Source organism: Carassius auratus, chromosome 17, assembly GCF_003368295.1.
Source record: "Carassius auratus strain Wakin chromosome 17, ASM336829v1, whole genome shotgun sequence".
NCBI lineage: Eukaryota > Metazoa > Chordata > Actinopteri > Cypriniformes > Cyprinidae > Carassius > Carassius auratus.
Window position 1 is genome coordinate 17,893,432 of NC_039259.1, and position 23,187 is coordinate 17,916,618.

At 37.6% G+C, this 23,187-nt stretch overlaps 1 protein-coding gene across 1 annotated transcript; it reads left to right on the forward strand.

Moving 5' to 3' along the window:
* The first annotated feature begins 1,328 nt into the window (after positions 1–1,328).
* Positions 1,329–20,752, forward strand: apoba (apolipoprotein Ba). Its single transcript, XM_026286163.1, has 29 exons — positions 1,329–1,466; positions 1,810–1,866; positions 2,282–2,394; positions 2,739–2,884; positions 3,034–3,181; positions 3,486–3,638; positions 3,740–3,864; positions 4,126–4,214; positions 4,337–4,784; positions 4,907–5,021; positions 5,111–5,254; positions 5,432–5,637; positions 6,152–6,356; positions 6,451–6,630; positions 6,705–6,908; positions 7,026–7,193; positions 7,274–7,479; positions 7,655–7,837; positions 7,923–8,053; positions 8,832–9,042; positions 9,126–9,298; positions 9,383–9,558; positions 9,681–9,802; positions 10,068–10,441; positions 10,572–18,155; positions 18,345–18,456; positions 18,539–18,568; positions 18,650–18,836; positions 18,918–20,752. Exons 1-29 carry the CDS (start codon positions 1,415–1,417, stop codon positions 20,136–20,138), a joined length of 13,263 nt encoding a protein of 4,420 aa, XP_026141948.1. The 5' UTR covers positions 1,329–1,414; the 3' UTR covers positions 20,139–20,752.
* Positions 20,753–23,187: the final 2,435 nt, after the last annotated feature.

The window sequence follows — 23,187 nt, forward strand, 5'->3', positions numbered from 1 at the left end:
AAAATGTTTCTCCTCTTGTGCACTTCTTTTCAGGATTGTTTTCTTAAAGTCACAACGTTTTACTTCACAATTGTAAAACAAATTCTCCTTATACAAAATTCCTGAAGCCGACCTCTTCCACTATGGAAAGAGGCTGCAGGTCCTTCACAATCATTTCTGATAGGCGCCTTGTAATATCCACTGCTCTTGGAGAATCAGTTATTGATAAAATAATAAAAAATAATTAATTCTGGTGCACATCTAGGTGAAGTTTAAATATAGAAACTAGTATCCCTTTCACAGCTAACACAAAAAGGGTAGATCGGCCTGAAAATACAGCCATACAACGCTCTTCTTTCTCTCCGCCTCTGACTGACTGCTGTTAGAAATGCGCGGCTGAGCGGTGCGCGCGCCTGACTGCTGGTGGTAGCGCTAGTGGTGAGTCACGTGACGGTACAACACAGGAGAGGGAGAGGAGAGCAGTGTCGAGCACGAGCAGCACTCTTAGAGCTTGCTCTGCTCTGTGACAGCAGCAGCATTTTGACAAACACGGCCAGGTGGCAAAACGAGAGAAACTGAAACTTAAGTATCGATATTTTCCCGTTGGTATCGATCAATACCGATACCAACGTTGGTATCGATATTATCGATATTAGTATCGATCTGCCCACCTCTACTAATCACTGTGTTTTATAACAAACATCAGTGGAAGTTGCACATAATGACCACAAGATGTGTGCCTGTTTATCAACAAATGTACATACACATTGTATGCATTGTGAAATTGCTATTTGTTTTGTTTTATAACTTTAAGAAGAGGTTTAAATGCTAACTTTGTACCCCACTGTCAGGATGATTGTGAATATTATGCACCGCTCCTATGTAGTAACTATTTGAAAGTTACATTACATGTTGAACATATCAGCTTGGACTCCTATACACTGTTCCTTAATTAACATCTTGATTACACGTGTGAATCAGGTGTTACAACTTGCCTTTTAAAGTAGGACAGTGGGTAAATACAGTACAGTCAGAAAGTTAGGAAACAGTACAGGGGTTGAAGACCCCAGAAATTGTCACTTAAGTTTTAATTGACCATGAAACATCACCTCCTGCAACTTGCAATTTCATTTTACTCAAATTTTATTTTGCAATTGTATGTATTGTAATACACTTTTTTCATTAGTCAAGAATTTGTGCATTGCATTTATAATGGTATTTTTGTCTTGTGTTATCCTTGTGTGGATTGGATGTGCTCATGCGCTGAACTTTGAATGACAAGTCAGAGTGGTCATTTTGTGGTCTTTTGACTGATTGGAGGAGGTTTCATTTGGAGGCCCAGGGGTGGGGGGTGATTATGTTATAAAGGCTCGGGTGGGAGTATTAAAGAGAAGCTGGTGAAAAAACATAAGAAGAAGTTTCAGTGCCCATAACGATGGACACTAAGTTGTGTCTATTACTCATCCTTGGTGCACATTTACTGACAGGTAAGATTTTATATGTATCTTTATATGTATTTTCTTATTTCTCCTGTAATATTTATGCTATTTACCCTTTTTTTTTTTTTTTTATAATTTTCATCCTTTGAAAATATTAAAACCTTTGAAAGTATTAACTCATATACCTTGTCTTTTTTTAATAGATTTTTTAGTGTTCATTATAAATGTTAAGATATTGCAGTGATTGAACGCAAATCTAGAAGTTCTTACATTTAATTTAGAGTTTTCTGTCCTCCTTTCCTAAAATAGAAGTCTAGTTACGTAGATTTGTTGTGTTTTGTCAAATAAAACTTATTTAATTCTGCCATTTTTTTCCATGCCTCTGTTGAAGCAAACACTGAGGTAGTTGAGGAAGACAGTGGAGAAGGACAGCTACCCGTATGCCCATGTAAGTGACCAATTCACAACATGTTGATTCTCATCTAACTAACCCTTAGGTCAGCTAGTTGTGACTTGTCTGTAACCAATCAGGATTAGTTTCTTTAGTCTGGCCTACTGTGCTACTATTGACTGCAGAAGATATCAGCGGTGAACCCTGGTACATGAACCTTGTGTATGTATGTGTTGAGAGTACGAGAGTATTGAATCAGAGAGGTGCCCCTCTGTCAACAAGTGGTCCAAAGGTCTCCAGCTCATCTGATTACTTAGAACTGACTCTGAAATGCTGCACAAATCACGATCAACTCTAAACGTGTGAAACCAGATAACTGTGAAACAATTACAACAACAAAGTTGTTATATTTATCATTGGCATCCTAGTAACACCTATGTACAATTATTAAATGCTTGTTTTTCTTTTAAAGTGTCTGCAAGGTTCAAGAACCTCAGAAAATATGTTTATCAGTATTCAGCCGAGAGCAAAAATGGGGTGACGGGTACAGCTAACCTCAGGAATGGGCCAAAGATCTCCTGTCAGGTACAAAAAAAATCATTAATATGGCACAACCTCCTTTTATATAAGCACACATACTGTTCAAAACTTTGGGGTCTGTACTGTTTTTGAAGAAAGAAACATTCTTTAACACTCTTGTGTTCTCAAATCCTATTTTTTTTCGATTTTATATAACCAATTAAAAAATTAGATCCTTCAGATATCATTCTATTATGCTGATTTGGTGCTCAAAAAACATTTCTTATTATTATCACTGTTGTAAAAATGTGTGCTGTTTAAAATTATTATAACATTACACGTAGTCTATTTTATCAAAATGCTTTATTTCATGCATATACTCTTCCTGTATTTTCTCTCTCCACCATCAGGTTGAAATTGAGGTCCCACAGACCTGCAGCTTTGTCCTTCGCACAACAGAATGTGTCCTGAGCGAGGTGTCCGTCATCGATGCACAGGGCCAGCCTGTTTACAAGCAGGCTGCTGGAGCCGAGGCCTTCCAGCTCGCCATGGAGAAGTATGTGGAACAGCCCATAATTAATATCTGTCATACACCCCCCCCCCCCCCCTTAGAAGAAACAGGAAATAAATACATGTTCCTTCCGTAATGATGATGCATCTTGTATTTTGGTCATTGAGCATTTGCTTATAAAACCCCCTTTCCAGGAACCCTCTGAATTTTGTGGTGGAGCAGGTAACCAGTGTTTCCATTTATCCAGAGAAGGATGAACCAGAAAACATTTTGAACATCAAAAGAGGAATCATCTCTGCTCTTCTCGTGCCAGTGCCGGAGAAAGAACACAATGGAAAAATGGTGAGATTAAAACTAAAATGTAAAGTGCTCACATAAACACAGTCTACATAATTAATGTTTCATTTGTTGTTTGTGTAAATGACTTATAAAACACATAATTTCCTATGTGCAATAAGATCACTTGTCATCCTGTTTCAGTGTGGTCAGTGTCATACATTTGCTTTCATGTTTGAGTAGTGAGCCAGAATAGAGATACTTTGTTTATTTCAAGGTTCAAAATATGCTGATTTTCAATGTGGTTTCAGACTTTGGATCCCACGCTAAAGATTTTCCCTAACTACTTCTCTGTTCTAAAATTTTTAAGAGTACAATTCATGGTATATGCAAGACTGATGTCACAGTCAACACACGGAAAGATATCGACACGGATGTCACTGTGGTCAGAGATCTGTCCGACTGCAGCCATTTCTCACCTCACAGTCTCCCCACCAGCCCCTTGTCCCTCTTGCCTGGCCTGGTAGGACAAACATGCCTTATTTCTTTCAATATTTATTCTTTCATGTTAGTGTCAGTCAAAAATGTTATTCAAACAACTTTGGAACAAATTTATCTTTGCAGAATGGGCTTATTTCCAAGCTTATCAGAAGCACACAGACTTGCAACTATCAGTTTGATAACAGGAGAAAGCACATGACTGAAGCTCAGTGTACAGAGAAGCATCTCTTTATCCCATTCTCACATGAGTATGTAATCTCTGCCCAGAAATGCTTTGTTTCATAATGATGACATCACAACTGATGTCAAACCTGCCATAGCACATATATGATATAATATATATATAGATAATATGGTAATATTATGCTGCAGTCAATTTGATTTGATAGTTAGGGGAATGATTTCATTTAATACTTAATTAAATATCAATTAATAACAATTAAATGATGACAGAACGTGTACATCTTGTGTTCACGAAGCGTAAATGTGATATATTTTTTATCCTATAGGGGGCAGTATGGTATCTCCTCAGAAGTAAAACAGAGTCTAATTCTACAGGATTCCGTGAAAATAAACAACAGATATTTCAACAAAGATGGTGGGTAGCATTAAGTTGTAAGAATAATAAAAAAATACTTGGTATTTTACAAGAACTATTCAGATTTTCAGATGTTTAGAGGTATGAAAATACGAACAAGCAAACATCTTTTCTCTGTGCAGACACTCTTGAGAAGAAGCTCTTTTTAGAGGAGGTGGAGGACAAACTTCCTATTCAGTCAAAGGATGATGTGCTTACCACAATGAGAGAGCTAAATATGCTTAGTAGCTCAGGAAAAAGTCAACAGAGAGCCAGCCTCTTCCACAAGTTGGTGTCTGAAATCCGTGGCTTGAAAAACGAGACACTGTCTGGAGCCGCTGATGAGATGATGAAGATCTCAGAGTGGCTAACGTGGCAGACGCTCTTTCAGTGTGGAACTGATGAATGCACCAGTGCCATCATGCAGATCCTCAGGACTTTTGATGAGTCAGCCAGAGAAGTGGATGCTATAGTTTATGCTTTGAGTCTCTTACCCCAGGCCAGCCCCCAGAAGGTTAGAGATATGCTAAGCATGGCCCAAAACAAGCCAAGCAAAGTCATCATGTATGCTCTTGCCAACACAGTGAAACAGTAAGTGCTAATGATATTTACTCAGTTAGGATACTGTAGATCATGTGATTTTTGTTTGTTTGTTCAGAATCAGATTATATTAATTGAAATTATTATGGATAAATGTCCATATTTTGCACCAGACTTCCTCAAGACCAAGCAACATCAACACCAGAAGTTAAGGAAGTAGCTGAATTCATGGAGTTCATGCTAGGTGATTGTTCTGGAGATGAAGACAGTACTTACCTCACATTAAGGGTATGTATCCATGTAAAAAGACTCTGTCTATCTATGTATATGTAATGAACATTAATTATTCAATATTAACCCAAGTATTTCTTGTATAGGTTATTGGTGTCATGGGAAAGTACATGGAGGGATTCCCATCTCTGAAGTCTTCTCTCCTAAAATGCATGGGCCAGACGTACGCTTCTCTGCCAGTACAGAAAGCAGCTATCCAGGCTTTCAGACTCATGGAAATGGATTCAGATGTAAATCAACTCTTGTTAAGATTTACAGTGTTTAAATGATCCTTATTCCAAACTAGAATTTCTTAAAGATGCATCAGTCAGCCAAATAATTTAAATTTAGTACTTGAAACATACACACAGCCAATATGATCATGATTTATTGCTAAAGTGCTTGATTTTTGGATTTCTTGTTACTAGGTGAAAACTGCCCTGGTACAACAGTATGACAATTCAGAGGCACCTGCCCAAAAACGCATTGCCGCATATCTGATGCTCATGAGGGACCCCGAGGAGGCAAACAAGGTGCTGAGGACAATTAAGAGAGAGCAAAATCAGCAAGTTAAAAGCTTTGTCTCCTCCCATATCGCTAACATATTGGAATCAGAAGACCCAACTCTGAGCACGTATGTACAAAATACTTCAAATGCTGAATGTATTTATTATTAAGACCTTATAGTTCAAAATTATTTATCTTGATGTTTTTGTTGGAAACAGAAAATGTGCTGAGGATGTTGAACAAAGAATGTTCAAAACAGTTTGAAATTTTGGCAGCGTTGTCTATAAAGATCTTTGTCTCTAGAAGATAAATTCTAACCTCAAACTAAATTAATACTTTTCATGTTGTCTAGATAGCCTCAGACTTTATAACTTTTATCAGACATAACTTTAGGAATGCATTAATATTAACAGTTATAATTAATTTCATGTTATTGCAGATAACTGATAAGTTGCTAATATTAAACTTATGCATTATTTTGTCATAACAAATTAAAAATAAAACACAAAAAACTAAAGGGAGTTGTTTAAAAAGCTATAAGTGAATATAAGCATCATAACATTATAATATTGGTCGATAAATAATATAGGTAAAGATATACTGTATTGTGCATCCCTAATAATTTTTTGTTTATTTTTTAGAACAAAGGACTACATTCTTAAAGCTGTAATGGGGGATGCAAGCTTTAAACCTGCAGACTTCACAAAGTTCTCACATAACTACAAAATTGAAGTCCCACTGGTTGGCTCAGTAGAAAGTAACATGATTTTTGACTCTGCCAATTACATGCCCAGAGAAGTCATGTTAGCCACCACTCTTGACAGTTTAAATGCAGAAATACTGGAGGTAGTGTATGAGTTTATCATTAAAAGGCTGTATATTCTATGTGTTGTACCCATATTTTACCTTTTTTGAATGCATGTGATGACTTCTTTCTTAGATTGGTTTTGAAGGTGAAGGCTTTGAGCCAGCCATTGAAGTTCTCTTTGGTGAAAACGGTTTCTTCCCCGATACCATCTCAAAAGCCATGTATTGGGTCAACGAAAAGATTCCACATCCCGTTAAAAGGGTTTTGGATAAGTGGATTTCCCCACTAAGAGGTGAAAGGATGAAAAGACAGGTATGTAATAAAGAATGTTTTGAGTGTATAATGAAAATTCATCAAATTAAGCTTAAAAACATCTTCTCCCTTAGGTCCCTCAGGATATCATGAGGGGTGTTGAAGAATACCTCTCAGAGTTCAAAAAACGCCTTGAACAGACCGAAGATGCTCCTAAAGGCTTAGCCTACCTGCGGTTTATGGGAACAGAACTGGGATATTTGAAGACTAATGAGCTCAATCTCATTATTCACTACATTAAACTTTACACTGAAACATTTAAGTCAATGACTGTGAATGTAAGTGTTATCCATAGATTTTGAAAATATGATATATTAACTGTACAACCCTGAAAATATAAGTCTTCTTCAACCAAATCTAACTGTAGTATTTGTGTTAATCTCTTTTTATTGCAGTTTATGGGAAGGCTGATATCTAGTTTAGAGAATGAGCTTTTTGTCCACTATATGTTCCTGGACAAAGCCTTTACGCTACCTACAAGTGCTGGTTTTCCACTGAAGCTTTCCCTATCTGGAGTTTTAGCCCCTGGGGCCAAAGGAGGCCTGACCATTGACCGCATGATGGTAATCCTTCTCACTAGTGTGAATTTTGTGATGTCACAATGAAGTAGCAGAGTGTTGATGTTTTCTGTTGTTGTTCACAGCAACAGCTCTCATTCATGCCTTCTGCGGGAATGGAGTTTGTTACCCAAATGGGTGTTTATATCCCAGAGTTTGTGGCAGCTGGGATTGAAACACACACAAACATGTACCATGAAAGCGCTGTGAATGCCAAGGTCACCGTAAGTGACCGTGAGATCAAGCTCTCCATCCCTGCACCACAGGGAAACATCCAGCTCTTTAGCATCAGGTAGGCCATCTGAACTCTCTGCATCCTACATTTACTGTTCCTTATCAGATGCTCTCTTACCATGCAGTCATACTTTGGCATATTTTGACATATTTAAGGATCACTTTTATTTTGTAGTACCGATTTAGCAAAAACTAGAATGTAATAGATGTTTCTTCTCTTTCTTCCACTACAGCAACAAGATGCTCTCAGTGACCTCCACTCAGACTAAGATTGTCCCTTCCATGGTAGAGGACAGGATCGACTCTACAGAATGTAATCCTATCTTTCCAGGGATGAATTACTGCACTATTTTGCGCTATTCAAATGCTAGTTCCACCAATAATGCTCCATACTATCCTCTCACAGGAGAGACAAGGTGAGAAACAGTTGGATGTAGAGTTTGTTGACAACTGACAGTACTTCCAAGATCTATGTGCTTAAAAAAAAACATTTCTTTCCAGGCTTGCTCTGGAACTTCAACCAACAGGCGAAGTACCTGAGTATACGGCAACCATTGCCTATGCATTGCTGAGGGAAGGAAAGGAGGGGCGCCATAAAGTCGACTCTGTGAAAATTGTTCTCAAGGCTGAAGGCAAGTCCTCAGAAAATTTTAATGATATTACTAGTTTCTTATTTTATTTCTAACAGTGGCATCGAACATATATCTTTATGCTTTAAGAAGCATAGATTCAAATGTTTTGTGATTTTTATGTTTTTAAGGTCATATGCATAAACTATCTTTAAATCATTAAAAGTTATTATTAGCATTATTTTTATTTAATAAATTAATACTTTAAGCAATGACGGCAGTGAACACATTTACAATATTACAAAAATTATATTTCAAATAAATGCTTTTTATTCTTAAAATAATACTGGATAATGCATCATGGTTTTAACAAAAATATTATCAATTGTTTTCAAATGTTTCTTTTTTTGTTTGTTTCTTGAGCACGTAATAATGTTTCTCAATATTACAGATTTTACTGTATTTATGATCAAATAAATGCAGCTTTGTGAGCATAAGAAACTTCTTTCATAAACATTGAAAACTCCACATTTTAGCGGTTGTGTACATGCTTTAAAAATGTGCCATTTCTACCTTTTGAGAAAACAAAGTAAGGATAATCTTACACTACACAGATTTTCTCCAGTCAAATCCACCTGCAACCAATTAACAAGTAGTAAATCATTGTTCAAGGCTGTGATGTAACTAAATTGGGCTATTTAATAAAAAATACGTAAACTCAGGAAATCGTGCACTTTTAAACTTATTTATTTGTTCAACATTGCTTGCATTTCTGTGAATGAGAGTTATCTGATGTGTATGAATTTGAAATCTATCTAAATATATGTTCCTCTTATTTTAGGTGCTGAGCCAACTGAAGCCACAGCAGTTGTAAAATACAACCGCAATAAGAACATTCTCACCACCGACCTTCAGATCCCTGATTATGACCTCGAAGCTGGGATCAAGTTGGCAGTTACAGATAGCAATGCTAAAGGAAAGAAGATGCATGGCATTACGATTGATGTAACAAACAAAGACATCCCACAGCTTTCCCTAGTTGGACATGCCAGGTATAGTAAAAAAAAAATTAAAAAAATGTAGTATAGTAACATAAGATTGATGTTAACCTAGATATTTATGTGTTTTTGAGCAGGTTAGAGTCTATGAGGGATGGTCTGATTGAACTTAAGTTGGCAGTGCCAGCACTACAGATGGACACCTCTGCCACTGCCACCCTAAAGAATAACAACGGGCTCATCCTGCAGCTTGAAACAGCCCTTAACATGCCAGAGACTACATCTGTGCAGAAAGCCATCCTCAGATACGGTAATGAAGCATGCTTAATGAAGCAAATGTTCCTGAAATTAATTTGACGTTGGTTTTTTAACTAGTTTCTTGGTGAATCTGCAGATAACAACAAGGTTGAACTTGAAATGAAGTCAGACATAAATTCTGAAGTTGATAAACTTTTCCCAAATATGGAGGAGTACCGTAGCCTGCTGGAGGCGAGAATTGATGATGTCCTTGATCAGAAAGTCACCAAGACTGACATGAAACTTCGTCACATTGTTTCGAAAGGGTTGGAGGTAAGTGCATTAAATCAAGCTTGAGATTTGTATAAATTACATGTTTTCTTACCATTTACATTTACATTTTTGAATGGCTTTGTTGAAAATTAACATTTCATAATCAATCATTTTGTCCCTAGGCAGTGAATATATGGCTGGATAAATTAGCGGCAGGCAGTACATTTGTAAACGTACAGAGGAGCAAGAGAAGCACACCAGATCTCACCTTGCCATCTTTGCCAGAAAAATTATATCTTAAATCGTGAGTGATAACTTTTTGATACTTTTTGATAGATTCCAAACAAAATAAAAAATCATATAGGGGAGAGGCTAGGTGTCAGATGAGGCATATATGGAAATTAGGATTGGATTAGGGCATGTTGTCACAAAAGACGTTTTGTATTATATTTTATGCAATATAATGAAAATACAATGATGTGTGCCCAAACTTCTGACTGATCTTTATATACAGGTATATTATATACATTGATATTGACTATAAACTTAGCTCTCTTTTTTGTGTTCAGTGATGCATTGATGAGATACCAGTTCAACAAAGGCAGAATCTCCATTTCACTTCCTCTTCTCTTGGGAGGAAAGTCATCTGCTGAACTCAACATCCCTCCCACCCTCAGACTCCCACAGATTCAAATTCCCCTCATTGGCCTGGATATTCCTGAGAACAACTACAAGATTCCATCGTTCACAATTCCCCGAGCTTTGGATTTCTCTTTACCCATGTTAGGTTTAGCAGAATTGTCTGTCAAGATGAACAGCAACTTTTATGATTGGGAAGGCTCTATCTTAGGGGGAAACAACACTGTTGATGTTCCCAATTACATTGCTAAGTACAAAATGATGGCCAGCTGCCCTGTGACACCACTGTCATACAAAATTGAAGGTATTCATGTCATCAAAAATCATATTATCCTAATCTACAAAGTTGACTTTCATTATGGAATCTTCAATTTGTTGGAATTTGTTTTTGTTCACTTACATTTAAATATAGATTTCTTTTCCTTTTCACATAGGTATGGGCATGATCACTGGTACAGTCAATGATACGCTGAAGTACCTTGTAAATGGATCTGTCAGTCATTTTTTACTTGATGCCAGCATGAGTGTCTTTGAAACTATGAGTATGGCTGATAAAATCAGTGGTAGGACCAACTACAGGATTGAAGCATCTAGTCCACTTGGTCTGCACACCTCTGTGTATTATTCGGCTCAGTCAGCTTCCATGAATGATGAGATCACTGGAGATGGAAACTTAGATGGATTTATCAGGATAGGCTCTCTCTATGCCAACTCCACCCTCAGCCAATCCTATATCTTCAATATGCTCAAAAGAGAAGGAAAAGGAGAGTCCACATTAAAGTTTGACTCCTCAATCATCCAGGGTCAGAATGTGATCAAAGGATCCTATGTCAATGGAGAACTGTCGCTTTTGTCCAAAACAAATGCACAAAATGATGTTCTGAAGCATGTAGCAGAGTTAAAGCACAAGAAAGGCCAGCTGTCTGTGAAGTCGGATGGTAGTACGACAGGCCTTGGAAATGCTCTGAGCTGTAAAGCTGAACTTGATGTCATGAGTGAAGAAGCCAGACTGAAAGTTGAAACCCAGGTTGATGATGCAACACATCGTGCATACTCCCTTCTTACTGGATCCCTCAACAGTAACGGTCTTGAAATGAACATAGAAAGTTTGCTGAATTTCAAAGATGGACGTGGGACACACAAAGGCACACTTACTTTAGGAGCAAATGGGTTGACCACCAGTTGCATGACAACCATTGAGGGAAACACTTTGACTTTTGAGAATACCATCAATGCTGGTATCGATGGTGATGGAGCCTCTTTGTCTCTTGTATCAAAAGGATCAGCACAGGATAACACATTTGAGCTAAGTGCGGAGGGTAAGATTTCACCCAAAGAAGTGTATCTAACCAGTGTTGTTAAAGGGAATGCCTTTGATGGAACTGCAAGAAACACAATGAACTTTGGTTTTAATAAGCAAGGACTGAGTCTGTCTAATACTATGATGGGTACTTTACAGAAAATGCGATCAGAGTGCACACATACCCTGACTGTTACTTTATGGACCTTGGCTTTCCGCTCCAAAACTGACAATTTCATCTGTGATGGAGCATCCTACAACCATGACATTAAGGTTAATATGAGGCCATTTGTCACATCGATAAGTTCAAATAATGAACTTGAGATTTTTGATTTTGGACTGAGCGGTGATGGCCACCTTAAGATGGAGCCATTCAAGATGGATGTAGCTGGAAGCCTCAGTGGAAAGTATGGGGAAGAGGACAACGTTAAGCACAGCTGTCAGTTTACTTACGCAGATATGGCTGGCACCATGAAGTGCAATACAACAGCAAACGTTTTCGATTCCCAGATAAGTAACAACTTTGACTTGGATTTTGCAGGACTGTCTTCTGTTATGCACAGCAAGACACAAGTAAATTGTGAATCTTTACGTCTTGAAAATGACATTCGCACAATGGCCATGCCATTTAGCCTCACGATCGATGCCATTTTGAACAGCGATGGCACTGTGAAGTTTTATGGAAAACACACTGGTCACCTCTACAGTAAGTTCCTTTTGAAAGCTGAGCCATTGGCCATTGCTAAGTCCCATGAATACAGAGCTTCTGGTGTACACATGTTGCGAAATGGAGAGTCAGTTGAAACGCACATTGAAAGCAAGTTTGACAGCTTGCTGATACCTAATGAACAGTCTGCGTTGTGGAAGTTTAAGTCAAAGCTAAATAATCATGCCTACAACCAAGATGTCAATATTTACAACAAAGAAGATGACATGGGGGTCCAGCTCTCTGGAGTGCTTCAAACCAACCTTTTGAACACAGAATCAAAATCTAGTGATATTCCATTAGACAATCAAAAGTTTAGTGCTTCTGGGTTTGTCAAGTATGATAAGAACAGTGGCTGTCACAGTATTTATTTCCCATTCATTGAGAGCTTTCCAGCTGCCTTTGAAAGAATGAAAAATGCAATTCTGCATACATTTGAATCCCTCCAAAACTACCTCAACAGCCTAGATATCAATGGATTGATTGGTCATTTTAGGAACAAGTTGGATGAACTCCCTCAAAAAGTGAATGACATCATAGTAGACATGGACCTAGAGAATAAAGTAAACATTGTCAAGGACCAGCTGATTTCCTTCATACATGACTACACTATATCAATAGATGACCTTGATGCATATGCTGAGAAATTTAAGGAGTCTTCAAAAAAGAATATTATTGATTTAGCAACAAGAATTAGGGACCTGATTATTAAAATCAAAGATGGCATTGAGAGTGGATCGTGGGCCAATTCTGTCTCTGACATTTTGATACAAATTGGAGATGAACTTAAAGTTTTTGATGAGAAGTATGAAATAACCAAAACAATCATCAGAGGCATTGATGGTATTGAAGATATAATAAGACAGATTGATTTACAAAAGCTGCAGGACAGCAGTGCAGCTTGGTTGAAACAACTAGATAAAAAATACGAAATTAAAACCAAACTTCAGGATAAGCTTAGTGAACTGAGGAACATTGTTGAAACATTTGACATCAAGATGTTACTTGAGGGTCTGAGAGAATATATAATTTCATTTGACTTGACTGAATATGTGGAAGAACTGTCTGATCAAGTTCCATATGAAGACATAGAGAGAGTGCTGGATACTGCAAAAGATGTAATTGTAAACTGGATAGAGGAGTATGAAATTCCAGAGAAAATCAACAGAGTGTACTTAAATGCACAAGAGCTTATTTTACGGTATGAAATTGACAAGAAAATTGAAGTTTTTGTGGAGCAGGCCATTATATTAGTCAAGCAGTACAGAATCCAAGAGTTGGTACAGGCTGTAGTGGATACTTTAAAATCTATCCAGTTTGAGTACATCTCAGATAAGGTTATGGAGGTATTAGACAGTGTTGTTTCTCTATTGAAGCTGATGGATTTCAAACAGATTTTAAATGATTTAAATGAGTACATTCTCTTGATTATAAATACCTTAAGAACTTTTGATTACAACACATTTGTTGATGACGTAAATGAAAAACTTAAGGATGTAGTCAATTATATTAACAAGCAGATAAATGAAGTTTATAAAATCCCACAAAAAATAGAGGCATCCAGAGAATTTATAAAAGAGATGCAGGTGACTGTTGTTGATTATTTGGAGAAACTAAAAAATACAAGAATAGCTGAGGTTTGCAGGAATATTATAGATGTAATTGACACTACTGCATATAAAGACATAAAACTGAAGATCCAAGACATTATTGATGATGTGAGGCAAAGAATAAGTGACATGGACATCAGATATGAAATCTCAGTTTACTTGGAAAGAGCGAGTGTTGGTTACGTCAATATGATCGAATACATTTCATCACAGTTCACAAAACTCTTTGATGAAATTAAGAAAATGGTTGAAGATAAGGAGCTCCTCAATCAAATCAATCAAGCTGTGGAGGGAGTTCTCAATGCTCTAAAGACAGCAGAATTTGATGTTCCCACCTTTGTTCTTCCATTCACAACTCTTCAGGTTCCTGCCTTCAAGATTAAAATGTCAAGGATACATGATATTACAATTCCAGCACTGATAAAAATACCGGAATTCACCATTCTGGACTTGTTCAGTCTTCCATCCATCACAGTTGACTTTGATAAAATCAAGCAGAGCATTATTGACATCATTGACAAAGTTCGCCAGATAGAAATGCCAGAAGTGGATCCTGATGCCATCTTTGGGGATTTACGAGCCCTTTACCTTTCCGATTTGCCTGATTTTACTTTCTCAGAGATCACTCTTTCAGAGATCAAATTCCCAGAGATAACTGTTCCAAAACTGAAACTGGAGAGTTTTGAGATTACCATGTTGCCCATCCCTGAAGTCAAAATCCCTGAAATTTCATTTGAACCATGTCTACCAGCTTTTGGAAAACTTTATGGAGAATTCAAAGTAGATTCTCCTCATTATACATTGTTGACATCAGCAGCTCTTGAGAACACAACAAGAACGCTGAAATCGCCACAGTTAAAAGCTACACTGAACTCAAAAGGAAAGTCAAAGGGAAACCTTGAATTCCTTGACCATAATCTGGATGCAATGCTTCTAATAGAAGCTCCAAAAATGAGAAAAATGGTTATTAGTGAGACCATGAAAGTCAGTCACATGGCCTTTGGAATTGACCATGAGGGTTCTGTCATCTTAAGTGGTACCTCAGCAGAAGCAACAGCCAAGACAGCTGCCAAATTCACCACTCATATATACACAGCTGATTTGATTAATAATATAGGCATTGCTTTAAAGAATGGAATATCAGCAAATATGGACACAACGTACACCCATAATCTGAACATCCCCATCATAGATCTTTCCAGTCAGGCTATAATAACCAAAACAGCAGTGGCTCGCTTTGAATCCGGAACAATATCCTTAACAGTTGGAACAGTGGGAAGTGGAAAGTGGTCTCCATCAAGTCCATCAAGGACCACCAAATCCATTGATGACTATTCTGATGAAATTACACACAAGAGCAATTTGGAGTTCACTGTCAATGCTGGCACAGCAAAGCTCAATTTTGATGGAGAAACAAACAGCAGAAACCTTAAGATGAAGCAGTCGGTTAATGCAGAGTCTGTCATTCTGAGCCACATCACCGTTGATGCCAGGGCTGAGACTGAGGCGCCCTTCATCAAGGGCAGTATTTTGACACTTAAAGGAAAGGCTCAAATGGAGGATGTCCGACTGGAAATAGGAATTTCACATAAGGCTGAGCTCATTGGAAAAGTGAGTGGAAGTATATCCAATGGATGTGAGTTCTTGGCTCAACCATTTGAGGTCACACTTGATTGCAGAAATAAAGGGAACTCTAAAATTCTCTTGCCTCTGAAGTTGACTGGAAAAATTGATCTCCAAGATGACTTTGGATTTACTTTGAACTACAATAAGCAAAATGTATTTTGGGTAGGTCTGGCGCGCTTCAATCAGTACAAATATAAACACAACTTTACTTTGGATAACAGTGAAAATGAAGCTGGAATCTATGCTTTTGTTGATGGTGAAGCCAATCTTGACTTCTTGACTGTTCCACTCAGTATCCCAGAAATTATAATCCCATACCTGGATATGAAAACACCAAAAATTGAAGAGTTTTCTCTTTGGGATGATTACGGTCTGAAACATCTTCTGATCACTCCTCAACAATCATTTGACATTGATTTCAAGCTCTTGTATCAGAAAAACCCTGACAAACACACATTTGATCTAAACCTTGAGCCAATCTACGAAGCTTTCATTGAAAATGCAAAGATATTGAGTCTGCATTTTGAACTCAGACGAGACCATATTTTGGATGCACTCACCAATTCCTACAATGAAGCCAGAATTCAGTATGAAAAGTACAAAATTGACACGTCAAATCAGCCACCAAGATATTTCACTGTTCCTGGATACACAATACCTATGCTAAACATTGAGGTTTCAGCCTTCCGAGCAGAATTGCCCGCATTCAGTTATTTCATACCCAAGGAGGTAAGCACACCAAGCTTTAAAGTTCCTTTAATGGGCTTTTCAGTACCATCATACACCCTTGTGCTTCCATCTTTTGAGCTACCAGTCTTGCATGTCCCTGAGACCCTTCGAGTCTTGACCCTGCCCACATTTACAATACCAGAAATTCAGAATAACATTTTGATACCTGCATTTGGAAATATGACGTACGAGTTCTCAGTCAAGTCCCCTGTAATAACTCTGAATGCCAATGGTGGCCTGTATAATCAGTCTGATGTTGTGATCAAGTTTGATGTCTCGTCAACATCCGTGTTTGATGTCCTCAAAGGTAAACTTGACGGCAGTACCACCATCAATAAACGGAGAGGTCTAAAGATGGCCTCAAGTTTGTCCTTTGTACATATGAATGCTGAATGTAGTCATGAAAGCACTGTGAGCCTCACCAAGAGGAATATGGAGGCTTCCTTAACAAACCTGGCTAAAGTTAAGCTCCCAGTTTTTACGATGGACCTAAATCAAGTGCTCCAAGCTAATACTAAGGGAAAACCTAATATAGCCTCTAAAATCAAAGTTAGCTACCTTTGTAATTTTCCCGTAATAGAGATGCAAGGCAGCATTGATCACAATTTTGCTCTCGAAGCGCTATCATCTTACTTCTCTTTAGAAAGCACTTGGAAAGGAACAACAGATGCAACCATCATGGAGAGTGCGAATATTGCTGGATCTTTAGACAATGAAGCAACTATTTATTTGAATGCCAATGGTTTTCGCTCCACACTGAAAACTGATTTAACCTCTAAGGTCTATCACAAAAATGTTGGTTCCTGGAATATGGATGCCACTAAGAACCTCGCTCTCGAAGCTTCTCTGCGACGTGTTTATGCTACATTGACATACACAAGCAACAATGCAGCTAGTATTGCATCATTTTCAACAAACGGAAAGCAAAATATGAGGGCAGTGCTTGAGTTTGTTCCACTGACAACTTTATCAGCTAATCTTGGTATTGATATATCACAACCTAGTAACCTCGGTCATGTTGGCATAGTGCAGAACGTAGATCTGTCCATCACTTCAGACAAGCAAAAATTACTTTGGAGTGGCAAGGAACAACTAGCAACATTGATCCATTCCTCTGATCTGACACTATCAAACGATCAGTCTGAAATCCGCATGGAATTGTCTGAATCCATTGAGGGCAATGTTGCATTCTTGAAGACTGTCAAATTACCAGTCTACCATAAGAGTCTATGGGACATATTTAAATTTGGTGAGGTGACCAGTACTGACCAAATGCAGTTCCTCAATGCTTCGACTGTTGTGATATACACTAAGAGCAAGGAGGGAACCCTATTTGCATTACCTACAAGATTGTTTGAAAATGGAGTCACGTTTAATATCCCACAAATAACAGTCGGAGTTCCTAATTGGTCTAAAGAACTTCTGAAAATTATTAGGGAAGTGGATATGCGATTTATAGAACCTGACCAGCAGGATTATATTTCAATACCACCATTAATAACTGTTCCAGATTTTACCATACCTTTTACTTCTCTCTACGTACCATCCTTTGTCATTGATTTGACAAATCTAAAAATCCCCAATGATATCAGTACACCTACCTTTGATATTACTTTGCCTGGTTTACCAAAAGTGGAAATCCCTAGCATTAATGTAAAAACCAAATATCTGAAAGAAAAAATGGCTCATTTGTTTGTCAGTTTTCCACATTATGAAATCACCATCTCACCATTTATCCTTCCCAAAGCATTTGACATTGGTGACTACCCAATTCGTCTGGATGACATCACAAAAACACTCTATCATTTTGAAATGCCCGATGTTGTCATCCCAGAACAAAAAATCGAAGTCCCAGAGATATCACTTCATCTCCCAGTTGGTGTGTTTATTCCAACCTTTGGTTCCTTGTCGGCCACTGTCAAAGTGTTTTCTCCAGTTTATAACAATACATGGACTGGAAATGTAGAAAACACAGAGTCAGGAATTGTATGTGCATTGAAGTCCACCTGCACTTCCACCATGGTTTTCCTGGAGTATAGTTTGGATGGTAAGCTTAAAAGGCTTTTACATTTTCATATAAGTATTTAATAGCACAAACATAATATTATATCATACTAAACAAATAATTAAACGTATATATACAATTCATTTGTCAAGCATTGTGCAATGTTTGTCAATGAATATGATTAATTGATATTGATATTCTATTTATTCCATTTCACATTTCCAATTTTAGCGACTGCCACCATCCTTCTTGAAAATGGAGCTGTGGGTCTAGATGGAAAATGTACCTTTACCCATCAGGATGTGAATATAAACTGGAAGCATGATCTTCGTCAGAATCTAAGGTAAGAACAACATATTAATTTCTCAAACCTACACATACAGTCTCCTGTCATAGTTTCCTAATAATGTTTGATGTTTCTTCAGAATGAGACGGGATGAGTCTTCAGGTTCCAGGTAATCTCTTGAATTTTTGTTTTACATTGGCCTTGTTTTGCTTTACGTGTACCAAAATAGCAATGTGTTTTAACTCCACAGTCCCTCACGGCATACACTGGGCATTGATGTAATAAGCCAGACTTTTGCTGACTTGAGCTTTCGTTATGCATCACACAACAATGGAATCACATCCTCGATATCCACACCAGCAGCCGGCTTCGTCGGGTTCCAGTTCACTAGAAGATCACCATCTCAATTTTATGCGAAACTTTTCAGCAGATATTTGGTAAGAGAATGGTAATCTTTAGTCAGCAGTTTGTATAGCTTATTGAAATATTCTAACAAAATGTCTGTATTGTTTATTCAGTCAACCTCTGACAAGGACACAGACCTGATGAGTTTCAAGGTGACGTTGAAGAACTCTGAAAAGCTGAGTATTCAGGTTGGCTATCATATCAATGGACTATCAGACATGATAAATGGCCTTAAAAACAGACTTCCTTCCATCATAGCATCTCTTCAAAAGTTTATCAACCAGTACCACATCAGTTACCTTGGCATAGACCTTAACCGTGCTGCCCTAAAGCTGAAGAACGCACTCTCCAATGGCATTGACAGAGCTTACCAGGAGATCCCACGCACAATTGATGCTCTGCAGAACTCATTTGAGCAGTTCAGACAACAGGGTAAAAAGATGTGGAGGAGAATGCTGGAGAACTTACCCCAAATTGATCTTCAAGAGTTGAGCAGAAGTTTCTTCATCAGCACTAATGAATTCCTTCAGAAGTATGAGTCAAACATGCGGGTTCTTTTGGATGCTGCCATGAAGTTCTTGAGGGATACCAAATTCCACTTGCCAGGTCTGGAGGAGAAGCTTACTGGGCAGGAGTTGTACAATAGGATCAGGCAGTCCATTTCCAAAGTGACTGATAGAGCCACTACAAGTTTTTTTAGTCTCATGGAAGCCATTGCTGACACTGTTTCAGGTCACATTAACAAAATAGATTTTACTGTTCCTGGTACCACTAAGGTTATTAGTGGGAAGAAAATTTTGAAGGATCTGAGGGCTGCCATGAAATCAGCTAAAAATCAGATCATGCAAGCGATAGAGGGATGGGAAAACCTCAAAGTGGAGAAAGTGTTCCAGGATCTGTTAAACTCTGTAAAGGTTTACGTCCAAAACGCAGAGGAGTTCCTGAACTCTCTCAAGACTGAAAAACTGGAAGAAGTTTACTCTCACATCAATGGGATTTACAAAGAAGTTGGGAATTTACAAGTTACGCAGAAGATTCGTGAATGGATGCGGGAGGCTAAAAGAGGTTCATCTGAGCTCAAAGACTTCAGCAAAAATAAAATCCAGGAGCTCTACGATGAAATATCAATGGAGAAGCTCATCTCTTATCTAAATGATTTTCTCATGCTGGTCGATTCTTACATCAGTAGTCTGTTTAAGAGCTACATTGCATTAATGAAATCATTGCCTTCATATACAGAGCCATATGTACGGGTTTCTAACAAAAAGACGGATGTGGATATTCCTCTTCCTTTCTATTGGAAATCTTTTAGTGAATGGCCCAGCATGACATAATCTTTTATCTAAAAATTCTGCAGTAGAAACAGTTTTTTTGTCTACCGTTTTCTTCTGTCCATTAGTGTTTTTGACTTTTGTATGTCATTGTAGTATTTAATTTAATTTAATTGCAGTAAATTAAAGTATAAATAATATACTTATGTAATGAATGTCTGTCTTGGTGAACATTGTTTTGAGAATGTAATTAAGATTACATGATTTTGGAAAATATTGTATTTAAAGAAATGTATAAATAAAAAGCTGCAAGACATAACTTAAATTGGAGTAAAAGCCATATGCAGTGTGCAAAGATAATCACAAAAACAAGTGTTTACATAATCAGAGGACTTTGGAGTGCTGGTGTATGCTTATTTAATGAAGTGTTGAAAGAATAACAATCCTCAGGTCATCAGATTGTTGTTTGCTGGTGCTGCAACAGATACTGGATGACACATTCTTAGAAATGTCCTTTACAGTTCTGCAACATTGTTAATATATTACGCCATTGGATTTGTGATTACAGTGTTTACAGGTTTTAGCCAAAAGAGGGCGATGTCTTCATGACAACAAATGACCGCACAGCTGTGGATTTCACTTCTGGCACCTTGTACAATAATAAATGGTTAACCAGCCATGCGTTTCACTCAACTCAGTGCATGGTCACACCAGTCTAATATAGTGGGTTACATTCCCACCATATACTGCCCCTGGTTACCTGGTGGGGAACAGTTCCCTCCTGCCGTTATTTCATATAACCTCATCAAAAGAGCCCCAAAACAAATGTTGCTAAGCAGAGAGACTGCCACCTGTTTGGAATCTGGGTCTGTGCTATGTCCAAGTGCGTGCTGCTTTTCCCACAGCAGTCTTTTTAGACAAGGTCAAAGGTCATCAGCACCAGAGTGGGGGTGTGAAGGATAGGATGTAAGCCTCATCTGTTTTTTGTTTGTTTGTTTGTTTTTTGGTACCTGGATGCAGTACATAATTTTTTCTTCCAAATTGACAGCCACAAATCCTTACACACACTAAGCATAGCCTGAGTTTATGGTGACGTCTAGACCCAAAGAATGTCTTCACGCTCATATTGCATCAAAACCTGTGTTGTTTCTTAGGAACTTGTCAATATTATTCCAACTATGCATCATGGCGCTAGAAAGATGTGAGCCTTTCAAATAATAATTTCTCTTTCTAAATCTCATGCAACAGATGGATAACATATCTGCTTTTGATAGCTGATCCGTTTGACCAGCCTTAATATAAAAAAACTGAAGTTTGATGACAAGGTACATGTGTAATAAAAGCATAAAATCGGTTCGGTGCATTTGATGGATTGCGTTTCCATATTCAGTTCTTCAGGATGTGATTATTTTTGTCTTGCCAAAAGTACTATCAACATTAGTGCATCTGCTCCTGGAATAAAGGGAATTAAAGCAGTAGCCTGCTACCATATTCATGATGAAGTGCTTTCTTAGGAAAGACGTTTTCCATTTCTTTTGGCTTTCGTTCATTCACCTGTCAGAGGTTTAATGTAACACTCCGAAGAGTATGCCAGTTATTATTTAGCCATGGATACTTGGCAAAACAACTTTAGTTGATGTTTCACAAGGAACGGAGTAGCACAGAGTAGCTGTCTGCTGTTTTCCGAAGGATTTCCAAATGGAAGCAGCAAGTAAATTGGTTGCTAAACTTTTTTTTCCTCTCACCACTGGGGTTCCCAATCCCGAGATTCATATATAATATCTCTGCCTTAAATTTGGAAGAAGTATCCAAAAAATACACTGAAATATTTGATGATGCTGTGAATCAAAGGACGTTTGTTGTTAGTTTTATTCAAGGTCGCCTTATATTGTGGAGCCACAGCATGTGAAGATGTAGAATCAGCCTCCCAGTTGTGACCCCCAACATTTTTGTAGTGTGTGATCACCCAGACATAACATATTGCTTTTTCCTAACAGACAGTGTTCATACATTGGGTTGGTTAAAAGTTCAGTGAAGATTCATTCTGTTGGGCATGATTTTGACCTTTAGATAAATCACATTTAAGCAAGAATTAACAAGATTGTTAAAGACACCGGTCTAAAATCAATAGCCACCTGCTATATATATATATTTTTTTTTTTTTACTGGTGATTAACTCCTAAAGATTATTTCTTTTCTTGTTTTATTTTATTGCAACAGCAAAAAACATAAATTTTCCAAAACTTTCCATAAAAAAATTCATAAAAAATAATCTTAATGTCCAATTAAATTTTACTCCCGTTTTTTTTCTTAAGATGTTTATAGTAAAATACTGAATAGTAATCAAATGAATAGTAAAATACTTAAACATTGCAGTGAAAGTACACTTGTCTGTGTTGCGGATTTAGCTAGAATCCAATAAGTAGCAAAGTTAAAAGCCTAAACAAAGCAGCTTCAGTAACATATGCACAGATGTTAGCAAGACATTTCATAACAACATCCCTGATCTTCATATATCCCTGATCTGATTCAGTGCCAGCTCTAAATAATCTCATTTTTACAGAGGATTAGGTTAACAGGTGAAAACAAAATGTCAATGATTTACAGGGTGTGGAAAAAGCAATAAAACACGCGCTGCTCGACGCCGCTCCACCCACTCCACCATCCAGATTTGCTGCAGCTGGAAGCTGATAAAAAAAAAAAAATCACATGGACAGATGATTTCATGCTTCTTAGCTGTTTCGCTTTTCACTTGACCTTCTTACAGATCAAATGCTGTCCGTCTCTCTGCTAGTCGCTGGCATTTGGGTATCATCAGCTCCTCACACCAGCATCATATTTATCAAAAGGTCATTCATTTTCTCCACTCCTTAGTGAACTTTTCATACAGAGTGACACAGTTCAAGCTGATTGACTACAAACTAAAATGAAAATTTGTGAAAAATTGAAACCTGTCTACTTTCTTGTTTAAGCTAATCAGGTGGCTTAAGAGTTAAACTTAATGTGACACACTGGTGCTTTTTTTTCATGCAGTAAACACCAGTTAGAATTTATACATTTTCCAATATGCATGTCTTTCTTTTTTTCCACAGAGACAAAACAAAACAAAAAT

Bases quoted from the DNA above. Each gene is read 5' to 3' on its own strand.
- apoba (XM_026286163.1), top strand. From the start codon at position 1,415: ATGGACACTAAGTTGTGTCTATTACTCATCCTTGGTGCACATTTACTG. The intron at 6,631-6,704 runs GTATGTAATAAA...CTTCTCCCTTAG, and splicing joins GTGAAAGGATGAAAAGACAG to GTCCCTCAGGATATCATGAG. The intron at 7,838-7,922 runs GTGAGAAACAGT...ATTTCTTTCCAG, and splicing joins CCTCTCACAGGAGAGACAAG to GCTTGCTCTGGAACTTCAAC.